At 38.1% G+C, this 23435-nt stretch overlaps 1 protein-coding gene across 1 annotated transcript; it reads right to left on the reverse strand.

Moving 5' to 3' along the window:
- Positions 1 to 5991: 5991 nt before the first annotated feature.
- On the reverse strand, positions 5992 to 9276 carry LOC139473145 (heparan-sulfate 6-O-sulfotransferase 3-B-like). The gene is made up of 2 exons (XM_071255664.1): positions 8795 to 9276; positions 5992 to 6619 (listed from the first exon to the last, which is right to left on the reverse strand). The coding sequence occupies exons 1-2, from the start codon at positions 9274 to 9276 to the stop codon at positions 5992 to 5994; spliced, it is 1110 nt and encodes a 369-aa protein (XP_071111765.1).
- Between the last annotated feature and the right edge of the window lie 14159 nt (positions 9277 to 23435).

Genomic DNA, 23435 nt, shown 5'->3' on the forward strand with positions numbered 1-23435 from the left:
CGCCCAGCCCTTACACTAATGGTATAGCCCTGTATGAAGCAACCCTAGATTTCCCACTGTTTTGGGTTGAAATGTCCATCTCACTAGGGCTCCTTTTCAAATTATATGCATTTGCATATTTCTATCAGACCGTGAAGCACAACGATCGTAAAGATCCCATGCAAGTCTATAATTGTTTTGTAAGTCCAGATTTCTTCAGATGTGCACAAGCACACTCTCTACATGTCCCTTCCGATAATGTATCAAAAGCCAGTTAACCATTTTTATGAAGTAATTTCAATTCATAGAGTCTACGTTTAAATTAGATGCTTGGCGAACAGATCAACAGATCCCCATTTGTCCGTATGCTTTTTTTCAACACTGGGGGATAGGTTATGTGTGCATGTATATCCTCTGATATCCCTTTGTGAAAACAGATGTAATGAAGAATTAAAATAGTAATACTACACATACAATAGCACGTTTTGTTGGTTGGACTTTATTGACTGCAACAAATAACTAACTTTATGTGGTTTGTTAATCGGCCATTTTCATATACATGTCCATATGTATACATCGGTTTGTTTATATGTAAAGGGTCTCCTCGCAATCTTTAATCGTGCTTTTGTCTCTATTTCTACATGACGTTATGGAATATATCACTGTGGTTAAATCACATCAGAGAGCCCAGTCCATGTATGAAACCTTGATGGCTGGATATAGCTAAACGTGGTAGTAACCAGATCACGCACACACGTATGAAATTTTCTTTTTGCACGATCTGCAGTCATTTACGATCAGTATATATACAAAGGTATCTCTATTAGCATCCTAATGGCCACAACCCGACAGTTAGTCGACGCACACCCTTACAGCTTTGGGGGGAGGCATTCATTATATTACGAAACCGGTTGGTATCCCTTAGTTGAACTGGAAAGAAACGTAAACCTTGTCTTTTCTTCAAAATAATTAATCATAATATGGCCCCTTCCTATCTGACAGATATTCTACCAAAAACCGTTGCTACAAAAAAACGTCATATAGTCTCAGAAACTCTGAAAACAGAAGGGCGGTCGGGTAGCCTAGTGGTTAAAGCGTTCGCTCGTCACGCCGAAGACCCGGGTACGATTCCCGACATGGGTACATTGTGTGAAGCCCATTTCTGGTGTTCCCTGCCGTGATATTGCTGGAATATTGCTAAAAGCGGCGTTAAACCATACTCACTCACTACCTGAAAACAGCAGTGTTCCTCTCTCAAGATTACGACATTCGTGTGAATCATTTTACCCATCGTCTCCCCGATTGTGGAACTCTGTTCCGTTATCGAATTCGAAATTCTACGATTTCTTGTTTTAAACAAAAGCACCACCCCACGTCACCTGCGTACTTCGCACATGGAAAAAGAAAATATAATATCTTACACACAAAACTGAGATATATGTTCAGTCAATTGAATTATGCTTTATATAGAATTGGTATAAAAGATCACCCGAACTGTACATGTTCAAATACATGTGAAAAAATCATTATCTCATGGAATGTACATTGTTTAGTCATCATCAGCATAAAATCATGTTTAACAGCCTCAAAAATATTGTTCATAACATACCTGTTGATGTACACTTACTGTTATACGGCAATGCAGATCACGTTGTTACGGAATATGAAGCTATATTTATGGCGGTACAACATAATATATGTACAACTAAAAGATTTGTGTAATGAACTGTTCATTCAACAATGCATCTTTCCCCTTCAAACTCTCTAGTAAGAGGCGACTAACGGTATTGGGTGGTCAGACTTGGTTCATGCATGTCATCGTATCCCAATTGCATGGATCGATGCTCATGATGTCAATCAGTGGATTGTCTGGTCCATACTCGATTATTTACAGATCGCCGTCATATAGCTGGAATATTGCTTAGTGGGGCGTTAAACAACAAACAACCAACCATATTATAATATCACTTGCCATAGTGCAATTCCTCACCAGAACAAAGCGATATCGCGTCATTCTGCACAATCCCTCAGCATATTACAAAGATCCCTACCCAGCTGCAACAACAACCCCTCACCATAACACAGAAACAATCCATAGCTGTACTACTACATGCATGTATATAGCGGAACAATTAAACAAATAATATATATCCCCTGTGCGCTTTAGAAACTTTGAGACTGTTGAAACTAAAATGCTTTAAGCTGAGATTTGAAAAAGGAAATAGAGGGAGCAGATGTCAGATGTTCTCTCGTATGTTCCGCAGAGACGCTGCAGCAACTGAGGATGTTGTTTTGCCGAAATTACAATATTGCAGCAACTGGCAGCGAGTTGAGCTACGTTAGATGTTTGGAGACCTGAATCATTCGTCAAAACATCACAGAAAGAAGGGCAGCCTGGAATTTTCCAAAGGCATCAGAATGCACTAAGAAGTTCAACTGGTCAGGAGGTGAGAGTTGCGGAAGATTACGATAAACGATAAATATCCATTTCGAATATCGAAAGTGTGAATAAAGATCACAGCTTGCTAGGACATGTACTGCATTCCTGCAGATTTAGCAATGTCATCAGCTATAAAATTTATGTCTAAATGCTCAAGTAGACAAAGACCCAAATGTTTAAAGGCATGACCATATTATATATTCTAAGCAAATATCTCCACATTTAAAAACAAAGCTAGATTGAGTCTTTGAAGGTCATTAAGAAGTTATACACAGAAGGAAAAAATCTGAATGTCAACGTCTTTATTATGAGGAACACAACGTTTCGGTGTATATACTCAATCCTTCATCGGGTGAATAAATGCTATGAGGCAGAGAACATATATATGTACCTGTAAGAACAACAAAAGTAAAAAGATAGCAAAGAAGAAAACGTAACAAGGAAGCTGATTACCCCGGCCTCCCGTTGGCCCATTACCAATCATTCATAGGTTAAGTTTTGGCTTTAATTTGTCCATCAACGTCTATTATCTCAACCCTAAAAATTACGAGAATATGTAGTTTACTGAGAATGGGTTAGATCGCTGACTTGTGTGCTGGCGATTGGGTGCCTCACTCACAGTGTGGGCTCAAAACCTGGACGGGAGTCAACCAAAAAAAGTACGAGAATCTGTACTTTACCAAGAAAGTGTTATCCCAATTATGACATTTGTCGTCAAGAAAGCACAATAAATATTTTCGGCTTTGGATGGGTAATAATATCACAGACATTTACGGATATCGATGACGACATGGAGGAGCTTCGTAACGCACGTCTTCTCAATTCAAGGATTGGTAAATCAAAATTCATCTTGGGCGGGATGGTAGTTCGAGTTGGATAAGCATGTTAACTATGATCTTCTTAAGGTAAAGAATGCCGCGCATGAATGTATTAATGAGATTCTCAGGTACATGGGGCCTTTTCTTCACCAGGAATACGCACAGTGTAGACTTAAATGGGGATAGGGTGTACACAATGTCATCAAACCAGACAACGTTGGTCTTTGACTGATTGTGGCGTAAAACACACTTATTCTTTTACTTATATCGGAAATTGAATGTTCATCTTAATTGTTATTCATGAACACGTAATACATTTTTAAAGAAGAAAAACAGTGACACAATAACTACAGCTTTATGTGAGTACGAGTAGCTCTATTGGAATGAGATGAATAAGTGTTACAAAGTTGTCAGCTTCTTCACAACCGTATACTATGAAGTGACTTTATTGGGTAATCAAAAAAGAGACAGCGACCTATAATAGCCAAATTTCATACGATTTCACTTGTCCACCATCTTGGATGCAAGGCGGAAACATTTCAGCGTGTTTGAATGCCCCCTGCAGAGTTGGACGAACATTCTGCGGTAGCGCGGACTTGACCAGAGGCTATCGGCAGTATTTCCTTCCTGTCCAGGTAATATAGGTGTGTTGGGGGGTGGGGGGTGGGCAGGGGGTGAGAGTGGGGTATAGATGATAGTTCTAGCAACAAGTAAGCTCATCTTGAACGGGACGGTATTCGCAGATGGATTAGCATATGAACTTTGATTCTCAAAATGAGGATCCACGATGATCGACCAGGTATGAGTGTGTAATAAAACCTCACAGCATTGGTTTTTGACTGACTGTGGCGTCAAAACAAACTCATCATTTACTTGAACTGAATGTTCATCTTGATTGTTATGGATAGTCACGGAGCCGTGATCCAGTGTACAGGGTGTCATCACATAAAAAATAAAGTAATAATAGGATTACCAGAAAAACGGGGTGTAACACCCAAGCCAATAAGCTTCGCTCAGGAACACCAGAGTAAGTCAGTACAAAAACTGACTCATAAGTATATATGACAGGCTTGTCGGGTATTGCTACATGTATATGTGAAAACGAAGTTATTAAAATGAAGAGCAAAACTGACGAAAGTTACCAATAAACGTGTATAAGAGTTATATCGTCACTGCAAAACTAATGAGTGTTTGTCTTTAGTATTAACATTCAAATACGTTATATCTGTATTAGCGATATTGTCTAGGTTTCACCGGTGAGTAAGCCTTACCCTTACTATCTCGTAGAATAAATATTGAAAGAAATTTGTATTTCTGAAGACATCACGATACAGTTTGGATCGGTTTGGGTGCCAGCCTTGATAGCCATAGAATAGGTTCATCTCGGAATCTCCCATATCACTGGGGCTCCTCTTCAATTTAAATTGAGTTACTTGTTTCATTCAAAACTATACAGTTTTAGAGACTAAGCATTAGTCTGAATAGGCATCACCAGTCTGGAATAGTACGATGCCGAACTTTCACGAGACGGTGTTTATGAATCATTGTCAAATAGTGGTGACATGAAATCTCGGAAACAATACGCGAAATCGCGCATGCACAGAACGAAAATTTGGACAAGGCATTAAGTAATCCGCATGCGCAGAACGATTGATTTCAATACTTCCGCCAAATCAAACGCGGGCCTGTAATCTAACACGCGAGAACTGACCAATGAAATCTGAGAAGTAGAAATACCGGTAGACGCTGTTGCTTGATTGACAATGTAAATTACGATGTCAAATAACGACGTTATTTGGACGGAAAACGATGGTTTGAAAATGTCCAAATAACGTCGTTTTTCCGTCCAATGACCATATACGGAAAAAAACGACGTTTTCGTGTTTGCAGTGTTAAACGTTTACCACTTCGGTGAAACCCACCAGCACGGGTATGGTGCTGACAAACCTAGAAACATAAGCGGGGTGAACCGGGATTCGAACCAACAATCATAGGCTTCTAGCGTGCCCAAGGGACGCAACTCTGCACAGCGAATCGCGGCTCCTTATACGACTGGGCCACCCATGACCCTTGCCACCCGTGCCCCTAGTTCTTATAAGAATTGAATGGATAACAGTACTCGTACCATCATCTGTTCATGATTCAAAGCGATTAACATACTACGACAAGCGCATCTCCCTAATAAAACTATATCTCGCTTCGAACGAATTTTCTTGTGATACTGTTATACATACAGCACTGACTCCAGGTCGAGGGATAAAACATCAACGAGTTCAATGTTTAAATAGATTCTATTTCAGTTGTTTAATAATGTACATGATTCTATTCGATACACACACGAAGTAATTATATGCACAGCAATGACGCTCAGGCCAACACGTGATATCAGGCCCCACAATATGCTGCGGATACCCATCCAGGATCCACTGAGCATGGTTTCCCAAGCTATATTACCCCATCAGTCCCAGGACATGTTTCACATTTGAAAACGTCGAAATGTCAGTTATATATCCTAATGTTCTATATCCCTGTATCAAATTTATTAGTGAAGAGTCCTTTGTTCTCGCAGTTTCCGATCAGCAGAGAAATACTCAGAAGACGAGGTACAGGCAATGGGATGATAGGATTATTCATGGCCTAAAGTCCCATAAGCCTGGAATGTATGTAGGTAACGATCAACGTTGACTTGTTTGAAAGGGGTTACTTGGCATAATTAAAACGAAATTGGTATTGGTTAGGTTTACACGTTGCTGTTCAGTATTTAATTATACTCGTGAGAATCAAGTTTCGAAGAGAAGAATCCTTTCTTCTCTCAGCCAACATTTGTAATCTTTGGAAAAACAAGTCCCTGGCATACTGGTATAGCATGACATCAAACCTGTTCAAATGAAGTATTTTGTCACGTTGCACATTGGACAAATTGACTCTGCCACTCCATGTTTTACTGGGTGGAGTATCCTCGAATTTTGTGATGAAATTCAAGTTGAAGGTTTTCTCAAACAAGATCTGTGATAAATTTTGATGACCTGTCAAACCAAAGAAAGCCATGTTCCGTAAGTTCTCTTTTGCACTTGCTAGCATGAGATAGTGCCTTTCGTCGTACGTGAGCCCGGAGGTGGAAGTATTGTAACAACCAACAATGCTCAGGTTGGCTAACATCCGGGTTTGTCTGTTTATTCCGAGATTTGATGAACAGCCCATGAAGTCGTGAAGGGTGACGTGTCTCCAGTCCTTGTGAAAGCATGGAGGAAGTTCCGCTTCTGTGGCAGCATAACCATTGCAAATAAGTGAGGCACCTTTCCATGTTGCTCCTCTGACCACGTGTTCCCATTCGCTCACGAACCTTCGAAGAGGGTCTCTAACCATGGTTATGTACAAATGTCTGAAACATTTTCAAGCATCGACATATTACAAAATATCAACCACAACTATAGCATAGAATAACACCATACATGCATAACAGGAAATTTAGACGATAAAAGACGATTTTTAGCATTGTCCGTGTTGGGCATATCCCACCTGAACTAAAAATAAAGAAGATCAATGTGACTGCCTCATCTGCTTCATTTACAAATATATGCATAAAAAAATTTGACAAAAAACTCTCCACATGACTGTATGACAAGCGGGAGGACTTCAACTTTCCTTTTACAGTCAACTTTCCCTTCATGTCTAGCAATATTCCTGAAGCTGGTGGTGCAATCTAGCAGGCAGTTTCTACCACGATTTGAAAGTTTTTCTCGTTTTCAAAAATTGCAAAGAAAGGATTCTTTATATCCGATTTTGTACAGTAACTGGTTTGTTGGTATAATTCTGTGAATAATACTGTATTGGAACCATTTTTGTTTTGAGGACACATTATATCTGTTGGGGCTACGATTAATCGTTTGCCAATCTTTTCCGTCATGTTAAGGCCAAGATTTGGTTCCCATCTTTGAATGTATTTTTTGGATATCATATTGTTGGATACTTTATTTAACATATCATAAAATACCCTCAATCACCCCTCTCCACTAAGTTTTCAAGGAAATATGGTATTAAGGGCAGATGTAACTTAGATGTTAGGGCTATACTCTCACGCTTTACATGTTGTTTTATTGCTTGGATAAGACTAGAATATTCCAGAAAATGTGTTTTACTGTCGTTCTTTGAGTACAAAATAGTAAAACCTATCTGGAACAATCTTACAAAATGGATCAAAGACAAAACTGGAACAGAACTAGAATTTTCAAAACTGACAATGAGGATATCAACAAAAACGAAATGATGTATTAAATCATATTATAACTGTAACAAAGCAAAACATATTCAAATCAAACATTTCCAACTCCATTCCAAATCTCCCACATATCAAACAAGAAATAACCGATTGATATTATATATCATATTCACAAGGTAAATACACACAGTTCATGACATTTTGGTCTCTCTGTCACCACCTATTCGTTTAAAACTACGAACTTGCACAATCCAACAATATGACACTGGAATAGTTTTTGTTTGTTATCATCTATAGATAAACTTTGTAACTTGTATGTATTTAAGATTGCATGTGAACAATATTCTGTAAACATATTGTTTGTGTATCCCAAAAAGAAAAAACATCCTTTTAAAAAAAATATTCAAAAAGGGTCCTACAATTTTATCAAAAGTTTTTGATCAAGACCACTATTCAAGGTCTCAGTAAAGCTTTAAGAAAGGTTTAATAGTAGGCATGTTGAGGACATTTACAAATCTGACGCATCAGTGACAAAAAAAAGATGTCCGATATAATTTCCTATTTTGACGTGTACCATATGTTCCCGAGCTTTTTCATGTGAACAACTGACTTGTCATTGCATGTCTTTCTGACGGATGTTACCGGTGCTCATCTTCTCGCCAACACGTGGTATTATCACTGTTTGATAGTGATAAATAAACACATGCTCAAGATATCGTCGGAATCGTACAATGGACACTGTTTTTCGAAGAAATGTCATACAAATATGGAAAGTGTTTTGTCGTTTATAATTGCAGAAAGTATATATCCTTTTTAAATACCTATTGGCACACACCAGGTGCCTGTATATTGTCATTTCGTTTATACAACAGTCAAACACCTACATTATCATGTACGGCTCAAAATATATGCTTATGGAAAGTGAGTGAGTGAACGGGGTTTATTTTGAATGCAGTCTTATTCCAGCAATAGCATGACAACATGAGAAGTGCACCCTTGCAATTGCCCATCCCGAGCCAACGCTATCACCTCAAGGGGTCCCACTGTGGCCCCTTTTAGAATAAATACCACAGATAAATCACTTGAAACATTTGACAACGTGACAACGTATGTACAATTAAGTGTGCAAACGTGAATTTCTTTGTGTTTTTTTTGTGTTATATATATTCACACCCTTTATCACAAACAATCAAGCATTTTGCGAACATAAAGCACAGATTACAACGTAGAATACGAACGTATCCTATCTATTATCGGTCATAGACCAGGGCTTGTATCAACTGAAGTTAATATATCTCAACATAAACGTAATCAAAAAGAAAAGCCAACAACCCATACCTTTGCTTTATTTCGTGACCTTGACGCTTGTTCATTGTCCTTTCTACACATTCGTGAAGGTAAGTCCAGTCTGCGTGAACTCCACAAGGCCAGTCATGGTTTGTCCTTTTGAAGAGAACGTTGGACTTCCATTTTCGATAACAATCACACTCTCTTGATAACAGCGTATTACAATGACACCAAGGCGAGACATTGAAGTGTTTCTGCATATGTCCGGCAAATGTAGTACTTCCGGTTTTTTGTATGCGCAATAACACAATAACATCGCTTCCATTTACACTGACGTTGAAGCTTCGGATCAAATCCTGATTAAGGAAATTATGCCTTGCGAACTTTCCCAAAGTGTATGTTTTGTAATCATCCGACGGCAACATTTGATGGCTGTAGATTTGCTGCATCTGTACAGGAGAATCAAACAGCACTGTAGAAAGATGCTCTTTAAGAGAATAATATAAAATATAGATGACTACAAGCGTGGTCATCAGGATTAAATGGACAGTCAGAGACTTTAGGTTCGGTAACTTCATCTTTGTTAGATGCATATGTAACATGAAGGGCTTGTAACTGAAATGTGCCAGCAGCAGGATGATTTGGTGATGTAATATCGACTTATTGAGTGAAACGTATCCAGTCACCGTCAGCTGGCGTTCACAAGTAGGCAAGTCGTCATCACCGGCTGGCCTCACGTGTACTGCCCTTGTGCTTCTAACATTTCTGACCGCGGGTAGTTTGGGGAATTCTCAGTTAGATAATCACTAACGAGCCTGGAGTATTTGCGGATTATATCATCAATATCATCATCATCATCATCATCATCATCATCATAATACACCCTTTCTCATTTTACCTTGGAAATCATGCCAATAGGCGTCATATCTTATTGAGATTAGGCTTACTCCACTACACGTATCAAAACGTGGGTAAACATTCACACCTTTCTTCTTTACAACACGTCCCATTTTAATTCTGGAAACCCAAAAGTCCAGAAACTCTACGGTCTTTGCCGACTCTCGGTCAAAGGTGTTTACAAAATTAAACATGCTATATTCATGGGAACATACCAAGGAAGAAAAAATGAAAAAAAAATCACAAAAACTCAATATTTACTCTATCTCGCCCATGGGCGAGAACATGTTCCTATATTTAAAACTGATGTTTTTATTTCGCAAATTCATTAAATGTATTCATTCAAGTATCAAGACTCAAAATTTAACTCATTTTAACTTAATTCAACGATTTTATAGTGATATTGAAATATTTCGCCCATGGGCGAAAATATGTTCCTTTACTTAAAACTCATGTTTTTGTTTCGCAAATACATTAAATATATTCATTCAAGTATCATGACAAAAAATTTAACTCATTTTAACTTAATTCAACGATTGTATAGCGATATTGAAATATTTCGACCATGGGCGAGAAAAAGGTTTGGCCCATGGGCGAGAATATGTTCCTTTACTTAAAACTCATGTTTTTGTATTCATTCAAGTATCATGACACAATATTCAATTCATTTTACCTTAATTCAACTATTAAAATATTTTGCCGATGTTTTCGTCGGTTAACTAATTGTGTACAGAGTATATTGTATAATGTGAAATATACTTTATATTATATCATTACATTACTATTTAAAAAGGGCCTTTGATGGGATGTTTCCGTTACAGAAGTTTTACAAATTTCACCTTTTTTACATATTGCAACGATACGACAATTCGCTGGCGACATTTTCCAACACATTAAAGTTTAGTTATGTTCTTTTTCATTTCCCATTTTATGTCTGGTTGATACATCACACTGGGAAAGTAAGTGACACTAAGTATGCAATATACAGGTACACATGCGCGTATTTTAATGGAAACCAAAAACGATTCGTCTTTCATTGCATAACGTCTGGCTGAATATCTCACATTCTAACGAAATCTCGAAATAACTATTTAATTATATGCGTGTCGGACTGACCAATGGGAATTATGTTTACAGGCGTTTGAGGAAAACTTGAGTGAATATTATAACACTATAGCAACTTTTAAATGCATTGTCACTTTTGGTATGAAAATGGTAACAGTTCAGAAAAAACAACAGCCTTCTTATGATAATTCTCATATTCTCATTAGGACGTTGTATCTAATTACAGTGTCGGCCTTATTAACAGGTGATTCTACAATACCTGCTCTCAGTCAATTACGATCTACCACACCACGCATGAATAAACAGTTATGCAGGTGTTGCTGTGGGCAAATATCTAGCCTGAAAATGTATAGTTATTTTGTGGATACATGTTTTACAAGTTTTCGTTGATATGTGGATATATTAAGCACAAAGACAAAAAAATGTTTATGACAGATGAATTAGTGCCTTGAAATATTCACCGAGATGTGTATCATCGTTTAATGGGGTCATTCAATAAAAGTATGTTTGGAGGAGATATCAAATGAGCCGCCCAATATACACAGTGTCGTCCGGTGAACTACCACCCCACCCTGTCAGTAAGAGTTATGTAATCGGTTCACAAATATATTTGATGCAGTGTCAGTGTGGAAGGAGTTTGAATTACGTCCACCACTGGCCACAGAAATCCTCAAAGTATAGTAGCAATCAACAAGGTCAATGCCGTCCTAATTACCTAGTGACGCACGTAACAACGACTGTCGATCTGTCTGCTACAGCTACCATACCATCATCTGTCACAACTGGCATATTAATATTAATTGTAGAAACGTCGTTACGAGACTCACGTATGTCGTATACAGTCCTCATACTTGATTAAAAAAAGTAAATGGAACATGCATGGAATAGGGAAAATGGTGAAAACAAATTGAAATAGATTTTTATAAAACATTATTGTACTAAATAACTTGCAAGAGCGGTGTCCAAAATTGTTTGAGCGTGTTATGTGTGTTGTAGACTGACGAATAGCAAGTAATTGTCATGCTGTACGCATGGTTCCATATACAAATTCAGATATAAAACCGGTATGAAACTGAGAACTGAGATGCCAAGTACAACCTACATTCACACACGGAAGCAATATTCTTGTGTGTATGCCCTTTCCTCTGAAAAATGTATCACTAAAGTATTTGCATTGTTATAAATATAGTAATGATAAAACTTTGGTAGGTCTCCGACAGATATGATTTTCAGGTTTTTTTTACACCTTTGATTGATACGGATTACGCACATGTAGTCCAGTCACTGTCTCTAATGTATCTGCTTGTTAGAAAGTTTCTTTTATCGGGTATAAATAGTTGATTCGTCTTGTCACGCAGTCATTTGTACTTGATCGAATGGTTTCCACAAAAAATTACGGCAGAGCGTTTTGTATTTTATTATATACATGTATTGCTAATTGTAGAAGATACTTACATCACTGTATCTCAGGGGGGCTGTGCAAAGTTGCGTCCCTTGGGCACGCCAGAAACCTATGATTGTGGGTTCGAATCCCGGTTCGACCTGATTATGTTTCTAGGTTTGTCAGCACCATACCCGTGCTCGTGGGTTCACCGAAGTGGTAAACGTCTGAGACCTGCATCACTTCGGGCTTTCCTCCCACATTTAGCTGACACGCCGCGATAAAATTGGATTACTGTTAAAAGCGGCGTTAAACCCAACTCATTCACTCACTCACTGTATCTCAGAACGCAAAACTGATAACATTCAAACATGTAATTAGTACACAGTTAATTGTTACATATAATTTCCTGCATATTCCTTTTTGAACAAAAAGCTTACATGTATACTAAAATCGGTGTCCACTGTTAAAAGGCTATTAGTGCAGTCAGCCATGGTAAATGGAGAGACAAAATAAGGTGATTAATTATAGTCTGAATATGCGGTATAAGTGTAGTCATTTATACATATACACATTACACATATACAGATGAAATACACGATATGATACAGTGCAAGAACAAATTAAGACACGGTTTCTATTAAAAATAATTATACGATTATGGATTTAATGAGCATGTTTAAATTTTCAAGCCAACCGGTTGAGATACAGCATCGGCATACTCCTGGAGTTGTTTTCTGTCGGTCGTAAGTTCATTGTTTGACTTAGCACACTTGTGCCGGGGTTGCGATATTTTCTTCTCTTTGTTGGCAGCCTGCCACTGGCCTGAAGTTTGAGAAAGGTCTCAGCATGGGACTGTTAATTTCTTCTTAATGGTGTCTACAAGCTTACAAACTTGTAGATGTTTAGGCGGCTAGGACCAAACTTTGTTAGTGTTAGTGGTCCTGGAACCCATAGTGTCAAACAGGTTCTGCACAATACGTCCATCAGATTCTACTGTTCAGCAACATTGTCACTGAATTTCAGAACTCTGGCATGATATAATAATCAAGGATTTCGAGGGTGAGTGAGTAAGTGAGTTAAGATTTAACGTCACATGGGCAGTATTTCAGCCATATCGTGACGAGAACTACATTAATAAGACATATATTGAGACGAAATAAAAACCTGTCAACGATGGACAGTACAATAACTAGTATATCACAGTTTTGATTTAAAACTAGTTCAGAATATTAAAAGTTAGTAAGTATTAGAGAACAACACAATATAATAATGGGCTAGAGATCGTCAGTCACTGAAGGGTGATCACCATACTAGGGACCATGGGGACTTATAGTACCTTTGCTTCCTGCATGGACCCCGGCAGGATTTATATCACCCTACAGTCACTGGCGATAATTGACCAGTTAAGCCTAAGATTAAAAGACAAAAATACTACGTTTAAAAGCCTGGCATGCATTAAAATACTTCGAATGATTTGGGACTTACATACCCTCTTAGGGGGACAATACTTTTACGCTACTTCAACCCCCCTCGAGGGTACAGCCACTTACAATCTAAGTTATTAATTAGCACTACCAATGTCTAAAAACTTATTATGTACATCAAAATTTATGAAATAATTCAATTTCCTTTAAAAAGCACAATATTAAATGAGAATGTACGTTATTAAAAAGGTCCTTTACTGTTTTTACCTGATAATATTTATCCCTTGTGATGGAAAAATCAATACCATCAAGCAGGACATGCTTGACTGTGATTCTTTCATCACAAGGGATGCAAAACGGAGGATCCTCACCTTTCAATAGATACTCATGTGTATATCTTGAATGGCCAATACGACATCGTCGCATAATGACCTCTTCAAATCTGGACTGACAACTCAAGTAGGTGTAACCGATAATTGGTTTAATTTGATGTAATTTATTGATACCTACTTGGGTGTCCCACTTCTTTTGCATCAGATCACGCATGTAAGATCTAATAACAGGTTTATGATCAGTGTAGGGTATGCGAAGTGGTGTCACAGATTTGTTGAGTGCTGCTTTTGCAGCAGCATCGGCCATTGTGTTACAAATGATGCCAACATGGCTTGGTAACCAACAAAAGACGATGTCATATTGGCCAGTAGCAAGATCATTAAATAAGAATTTGGATTAAAAGTGGATGTTTTGAAGACATGTTGTCAATAACCTGAAGGCACGAAAGTGAATCTGAAAAAATAATGAATTCTTTATATTTGGATTTGTTCTTGATATACTTTAGTGCTGTTAAAATTGCGTGTGCTTCTGCTGTGAATATGGAACTATTATCAGGTAATCGTGAAGATACTGTTCTGGATTCAATGACAGTGGCACTAGCAACTGTGCCACCATCCTTGGATCCATCTGTAAATATAGATTTATAAGTGTCATAAGTGTTTCGTAATTGATGGTATTCTTGATTATGAATTAGTGGATTTGTATCAGATTTTTTAAGTCTAGATAATGTGAAGTCTACAATTGGCCTTACCATTTGCCAAGGAGGCGATGAAAAAAGTTGTGTGGGAACTATATCTTCAAAGTTAATCTTCGCAGCAGAAACGACTGATTTTATTCTTATTCCAAGTGGTGGAACAAGAGATGTTTTCTTATCGTAGATATCTTGGTAAAGAGGGTTAATTACGCAATTAAAAGCTGGATTTGACTGATTAGAATATAATTTAGTGATGTATTGTAATGATAGTTTCAGTCGGCGTTGTTGAAGAGAAGGCTCCTCCGCTTCAACAGACAGACTTGGAATAGGAGAAGTGCGAAAGGCACCAAGGCAAAGCCTCAGACCTTGGTGATGGATAGTTTTTTTAGATGACTTTTACATGCTCCACCATAGACGATGGAGCCGTAATCAAGTTTTGAACGGATCAGTGATCTGTATAAGTGCAAGAGTGTTGTCTGATCCCCTCCCCACTTTGAATTAGATACAACTTTTAATAAATCGAGCGACTTAAGGCATTTAGATTTAAGTGATTTAATGTGTGGTAGGAAAGTTAAATGGCTATCAAAGATGAGTCCCAAGAATTTGGCCTCTTTTACAACTTTGATAGGGGTGCCATTCAAAAATAAGTCAGGGTCTTTATGCGGCTTATATTTTCTGCAGAAGTGTATACAGTTAGTTTTAGATTTAGAAAATCTAAAGTCGTTTTCTAAACACCACTTGTGAATTTTATTGAGACAAATTTGTAACTGCCTCTCTATTGTATGCATATTTTTCCCACAACAAGATAGATTAAAATCATCCACAAAAAGTGATCCATCTACTGAATCGTTTAGAACCTTGGACAGACTATTTATTTTAATACTAAATAAAGTGACAGACAAGATACTGCCTTGCGGGACACCCTGATCCTGATTATAATGGTCAGACAGGGTTCTACCCACTCGGACTTGAAATTGTCTGTCTGTTAAAAACTGAGATATAAAATGAGGTAAACGACCTCTCAAGCCAACATCATGTAAATCCTTCAAAATGCAATGCTTCCAGGTAGTATTGTGTGCTTTCTCAAGATCAAAGAAAATTGACACTACGTGGTGTTTATTAACAATAGCATTTTTAACATAGGATTCTAACCGTACTAAATGATCAATAGTACTTCTATTTTTTCCCGAATCCACACTGAATATTTGTGAGAAGGTTATTGGTTTCCAGATACCAAACTAATCTATTATTCACGATTCGTTCCATGGTTTTGCAAACACAACTGGATAATGATATAGGGCGATAATTTGAGGGATCTGTATGATCCCGGCCAGGTTTTGGTATGGGGACTACAATGGCATTATGTCACGAAGGGGGAAAATTACCTGAAGTCCATATTTGGTCAAAAATGTCTAAAAGGGTCTCAAGATATGATTTAGGCAAGTGCTTTAATAACTGATAGTGGATATTATCATCACCTGCTACAGTATCATGAGCTTGCTCAAGAGCGGTATGTCGCTCATGCAATGAAAATACTTCATTGTAATCTTGATTATTTGAGTCAAAATTAACATTTTTCTTTTCCTGTTGTCTCTGATATCTCTGAAATTCAGGAACATAATTTGATGATGAAGAATGTTTGGCAAGAGTTTTGCCAAGTTTATTTGCAATATCAATTTTATCAGTTATACAATTATCACCGTCTTTTTGAGATGGTGGACAGACGATTTGGAACCTTTGCCTTTTTTTCTTTTATCCATGTTCCATACCTTGGACATGGGTGTCCGTGAATTGATTTTGGAGACATAGTTCCTCCAAGAATGGCGCTTATTTTTCTTATAAGCACGTCGAGCTTTGGCACTAGTAATTTTGACATTATTCAAATTATGAACAGTAGGGTGTTTGCGGAAATACTTTTCCGCTTTCTTCCTACATTTTCTTGCTTGTTTGCAGTCATTAGTAAACCATGGTTTACGAATATGCGGATTTGCAGAGGACTTAGGAATTGTGTGGTCAGCAATATTACTGAGTTGAGCCGAAAACAATTGTATGGGATCTGGTACATTCCTGAAATTGTCAGGCTTTAATTGTTCCATACATAATAGTTCATACAAAGACCAATTTGCCTTTTTAAAATTCCACCGCGAAAAAGGTGGGTCATCATCCGGTTTTACAGCATTTAGAACAGTAGGGAAGTGATCACTTCCACATAGGTCGTCATGTACAGACCATTCAAATTCATTGTAAATGTCTGAATCTGTAAGGGACAGATCGAGTGCAGAATACGTTCCTGTGGCAGGATGTAAATCGTCATTTCAATATACATAAGTTATTATCAGATGCAAAATCTTCAATGACTTTCCCCTTATTGTACTGACACTTCCCATAAAGGGTTATGCCCGTTTAAATCGCCCATAATGATGCAGGGCTTTGGGAGCTGATCATATAGCTTCTGAATATCAGACTGTTGAAGAGCAGGTGAAGGTGAAATGTACAAAGAGCACAAAGTAAGTGTTATGTGCAAAGTTAATCGTACTGCACAGGCTTGAAGATTAGTATGAAGTGTGGATCACTCCCTGCTTCACCAAAATCGTAGATCCTCCAGTAGCTTCATTTCCCGTTGGCGAATATGAATGATTAGACGTGTAGCGACGTAAATCAAAGTTGTCAGACTGTTTTAGATATGTCTCCTGGAGACAGATTGCTGACGGCAAATAGTCTTGTATTGTCAGCTGCAAGTCATTAAAATTTCTCCTAAGACCTCTGCAATTCCACTGAATTAGATTATGTATGTTACTCATCAAGGTGGACTAACAGGGGATCGATTCCTGTCTTTCTTTTTGGGAGAGTGACCACGTGTACGACCACCAGTGAGAGAGTGAGGGGATACTTCTGTATCCATATCATCAAGCGACCCATACTTGTTGTAAAGTTGTACGGGATCTTTGAGTGCCTTTGACACTCTGTCAGTTTGATCATTCTTCGTTGGACTTTTAACAATATTTGGTGTTTTGGGGGTTGTTTCAGGTGATGTTGATGTAGATGCCTCTTGCGTTACTATGGGTGCACTGACTTTATTTCGTTTGGGTTGTGTTTTTCAATGTAAGAGACTGGTTTTGGCTCGTCTCCTTCTGTCTATGACAGATCTGTTTGGCATTGAACTGAAGTTGTTTGAACTATTGTAGTTGTTTTAACTACCGAGGCATAAGAATGCCCTGTAGTGTTAGCGGATTTCACTGCTTTTCCGCGTTTCCTGGCATCAAAGTAGCTGACGTTATGTTCATACTTTATTTTTTGGACCATTGATTGAAATTTATACTCACTACCACTGCAAACACGAAAACGTCGTTTTTTTCCGTACATGGTCATTGGACGGAAAAACGACGTTATTTGGACGTTTTCAAACCATCGTTTTTCCGTCAAAATAACGTCGTTATTTGACATCGGAATTTACTGGGAGAGAACGATAGCGTTAAGCTCCTCCCTTTCTTGATTTAATGTCACCACTATTTGACAATGTTTCATAAACACAGTCACGTGAAGGTTCGGAATCGTAACGAGTAACTCCATTTAAATTGAAGAGGATCCCCAGTGATATGGGAGATTCCAAGATGAAACTATTCTATGGCTATCTAGGCTGCCACCCAAACCGATCTAAACGGGACCCGATAGCTTATTGTATGCTCTATAGTCATATGGAAGTGGACAAGAACTATACATTGTATTCCGGCCGATTGTTCTTGCATTTACATATAAGTCAGGAAAATGGACTTAAAAGGGGAGTTGTTGAATGTAATTATTTTAATTATTAAATGTTGCCTATACACTAATCTGGACGAATTTCTCATTGTTCTGTTTATGTCATCCTATATACTATTAGTATGTTACCGTTCTAATGTCAACCTCTCACATAACATTATATTGTTCATAGTATCAAAGTTTAATCAACAATATCAAGAGCAGCGATTTAAACCACTGAAACACCCAAACACAAGGCTGTTATCAAGCGCTAGTGCAGACGTGATGCATCGTAAAAACTGTATCGTGATGTCTTCAGAAATTCAATTATACTACGAGATAGTACGGCTAACGCTGACTCACCGGTGGAACAAAGACAATATCGCTAATACAGATATAACGTATTTGAATGTTAATACTAAAGACAAACAATCATTATTTTTGCAGTGACGATATAACACGTATACACGTTTATTGTTAACTTTCATCAGTTTTGCTCTTCATTTTAATAACTTTGTTTTCACATATATATGTAGCAATACCCGACAAGCATGTCATACATAATTATGGGGCAGTTTTCAATCTTGTACTGACTTACTCTGGTGTTAATGAGCGAAGTTTATTGGCTTGTGTGTAAAACCCCGTTTTTCTGGTAATCCTATGATTACTTAGTTTATTTCTATCTAATGACACCCTGTTCTCTGGATCATGGCTCCGTGACTATCCATAACAGTTAAGATGAACATTCAGTTCAAGTAAATGAATGAGTTTGTTTTGACGCTACAGTCAGTCAAAAAACCAATGATGTGAGGTTTGATAACACACTTCTACCAGGTCGAACATCGTGGATCCTCATTTTCTGCCTTAAGAGAATCATAGTTCATATGCTAATCCATCTGCGAACCCTCCCACTCAAGATGACCTTACATGTTGCTAAATCTATCATCTATCCCCCCAATCTCACCCCCCCCCCCCCCGCCCCCACCCCCCCACACGCACGCACGCACGCACGCAAACACGCACACACACACACACACACACACACACACACACACACACACACACACACACACACACACACACAAACAACTGACCTAAATAACCTCGACAGGAAACACTGATGATAGCCTCTGGTCAACTCAGCCGCGCCACCGCAGAATGTTCGTCCAACTCTGCAGGGGGCATTCTCAGTGGCTTCAAACGCGCTGAAATGTTTTCGCCTTTGCATCCAGGATGGCGGACAAGTGAAATCGTATGAAATTTGGCTCTTTTAGGTCCTATCTCTTTTTTGATTACCCAATAAAGTCAATTCAGAGTTACACGGTTGTGAAGAAGCTTAAACTTTATAAGACTTATTCATCTCATTCCAAAAAAGCTTCTCGCGCTCACATAAAGTTGTAGTTATTATGTCACTGTTTTATTTCTTTAAAAATATATTACATGTTCAACAATAACAATTAAGATGAACATTCAATTTCCGATATAAGTAAATGAATAAGTGTGTTTTACGCCACAATCAGTCAAAGACCAACGTTGTTCGATCTGATGACACACAATCTACCAGGTAGCACATTGTGTACACCCTATCCCCATTGAAGTCTCCACTGTGGGTATTCCTGGGGACGAAAAGGCCCCATGTACCTAGGAATTTCATCAATACATTCATGAGCGGCATTCTCTTCCTAAAGAAGATCATATAGTTAACATGCTAATCCAACTCGAACTACCATCCCGCTCAAGATGAATGTTTTATGTAACATCCAACAGGCCCATATTTACGCACGCACGCACGCACGCACGCGCACACACATATTTGGATTTACCAATCCCTGAATTGAGAAGACGTGCGTTACGAAGCTCCTCCAAGTCATCATCAATATCCGTATATGTCTGTGATATCATTACCCATCCAAAGCCGAATATACATTTATTGTGTTTTCTTGACAACAAATGTTATAATTGGGATAACACTTTCTGAGTAAAGTACAGATTCTCGTACTTTCTTGGGTTGAGTCCCGTCCGGGATTTGAACCCACACTGTGAGTGAGGCACCCAATCGCCAGAACACAAAGTTGGCGATCTAACCCAGCCATCGAACCAAAAATGTTAGTCCAGATGACGTATACTTTGTGTACTCCTCTGACAAGAGAAAAATGGCACGGCTTCTATGACCGAAAGCTTTGAACCAACAATGCCTTTAAGAAAGTGGTCAACAGTAACACACATTATATTTGGATACCACTTTCTTAGTAAACTACATATTTTTAGGGTGGAAATAATAGACGTTGATGGTTGATTATCAATGGACAAATTAAAGCCAAAACTTAACTTATGAATGATTGGTAATGGGAAATGGAAAATGGGTAAACGGGAGGCGGTGTAATCAGCGCCATGCCAGTTATCTGTTGGCTTCCCTTGTTGCGTTCCCTTCTTTGCTATCTTTTTACTTTTGTTGTTCTTACAGGTACAAATATATGTTCTCTGCCTCATAGCATTTAATAATATGCACCTGATGAAGGAGAAAGTATATATTCCGAAACGCAGTGTTCCTCCGTTGACATCCATAAATAGTTTTCCTTGTGTGTATCAGTTCTTAATGCCCTTCAAAGACTCAATCTAGCTCTGTTTTTAAATGTGGTGATATTTGCGTAGAATATAATATGGTCATGCCTATATACATTTGGGTCTTTGTCTACATAAGCATTTAGACATACAATTTAGAGCTAAGGACATTGCTAATTCTGCCGGCATGAAGTACACGTCATAGCAAGCTGTGATCTTTATTCATACTTTAGATATTCGTAATGGAGATCTGTAACTGAAGTTTACCGTAATCTTCCGCAACTCTCACCTCCTGACCAGTTGAACTTCTTAGTGCATTCAGATGCCATTGTAAAATTCCAGGCTGCCCCTCTTTCTGTGATGTTTTGACGGATGAAATCTATTGCGTTATAATAATCTCTGTTTGCTGATATATAATATGTACATATTGTAAAATATTTACGATATGTTAAACGTGTAATTCGATGCATATGCAATGCAAGGTGAACATAAGTGCGGATGCACGAAGGCGGTTATAGTCATAGTTATACTGCGATGGATGTAGGGGAATGGTAGGGGTGTGTATGTATGTATGAAAGCACGAATACCGATACATGAGGGCGGATATAGTTATAGTTCGATGGATGTTGGGGAATGGTGGGAGGATGGATTATGTATGAAAGCATGCGCATGGATCCATGATGGCTGACGTAGACATAATGGTGGGGAAAGAAGAATGTGATGTGTGTGTGTTTGTGCGTGCGTGCGTGCGTGCGTGCGTGCGTGCATGCGTTGTGATACGAGGGTTGGCGAACATGTTGTCAGATGATTGTGTGAGTAAGTTAAGTGGTTGAGGATGTGGCAGGTATGAGTATTGATACATGCAGACCTGGGGTTGGGGGACTGGGTGTGCCTGTACTGAGGTCTTTTGTTTCACTCACTTATAGTGTTTTCTTTCACTCAAATACTGTTTTACGCATTTTAATGACTGAAACTGTAGTGACTCAAAGGTCATACTGGCCGGGCATTCAACATATCTACCCCAACTACATACGTAGCCATTTTTATGGTGTACAATTCTTCTTCTACCTCACACACACACACACACACACACACACACACACACACACACACACACACACACACACACACACACACACACACATACACACACACACACACACACACACACACGCGCATTAATTGTTTTATTAAATGTATCTTCGAGAGTCAGTAAGAAACTAGAAATAACTGCCTTTGTTCGGTAAACCTCACCAAGTTTCAGCTTTCGCCTCTTCCTTTGTGGACTGAGGTTTCACATTTGTAAAATGATCTCTCTTATCTGTCTGTACCATCAACTTAACTGCCCTCACCCCCTGCAGTTTTCCTGTACCATATTGCCAAGCAGGTGACCCACAAGAAGGAATACCGCCCTCCCTCAGTCCAGTGATACTGTGCCTAGCACAATATGTTGGGGATACGTAGCCTTGCTGTGGGCAAACATTTTGTAACAATTTCGCACACTTAGATATGTAAACAGCAAATATTAATCAGTTTTATTTCAACAAAAACGGAAAAAATCGGATCCTACTTATTTTGTGGATACCATAACAATAAATCAAGCCAATAGATCGTTTGAGCTGGAATGAATATAAAAAATAATTAGCAAGTCGATAGTCATAATTCCCTCTGTTGGTCCCACGTGAAATGTTCTTCATGAATAGAATAGATGGCTGATAGACGTTCGACCGAATAATATCATTTGCTTACTTCAACTGTTCATCTAATTTCCATGAATGTATGTTACATAGTTCATATGTTCATGGGCTTCTTCACTGAATGTATAGTGTGAAGGACTACTTCACTTGAGGATAAGTAACATAAATAATGATGATAATTATGATAGTATTGCCATTATTATTCCTTCAGATTATTAAAAAAAAGAGAAAAAGAGAGAGAGAAGAGGTATATGGAGATTGTGAGATTATTTTTCGCATCGGAATTGTTAACATAATTCTTAAATATATTATGTTTTGTTTGTTTGTTGTTAAATGCTGCACTCAGCAACGTAAGGATATTAAAACATTACATTTAGGTTCAGTTGTATTTTTATATTTGTATCATTTTGCAAATGTTACAGAGACCTGATAAGGGATATATAATAATGTATAGTCGCTATTCTTAAAGTAAGAATATGTTATCAAACAGAAATATTGCACACAAGAGGATAATCAGATTTCATGACACTATTCAACGTCGAAGTCAACGATATTTGTGTATGTTATTGCTACATGACACGGATACGTCATGATAAAGCAATCAGAAATTGGCATTTGATGATATAAGATAGCTATGCGATAAATCACAAAGAACAAAGAAGGAAGCGATATTTATTTCACGATAAAACATTGTTCTATCATGACGTCATTTATTGAGATTCGAACATGCACTCGCAACTTGAAAAGTAAAATTTGTAAATTTGACCTTATTTTTGAGAGGTATGTGTCTAGTGAGTTGTTCCCAATAAATGTTGCTGGAGAATCCGAAAATGAGAGTGATATGACAATCGGTATTGGGAGAAAAGGTACAGATGATTGACGAGAAAATTGTGACGAT

Source organism: Haliotis cracherodii, unplaced genomic scaffold, assembly GCF_022045235.1.
Source record: "Haliotis cracherodii isolate W230 unplaced genomic scaffold, xgHalCrac1.p SCAF_27, whole genome shotgun sequence".
In the NCBI taxonomy this organism is placed as follows: Eukaryota; Metazoa; Mollusca; class Gastropoda; order Lepetellida; family Haliotidae; genus Haliotis; species Haliotis cracherodii.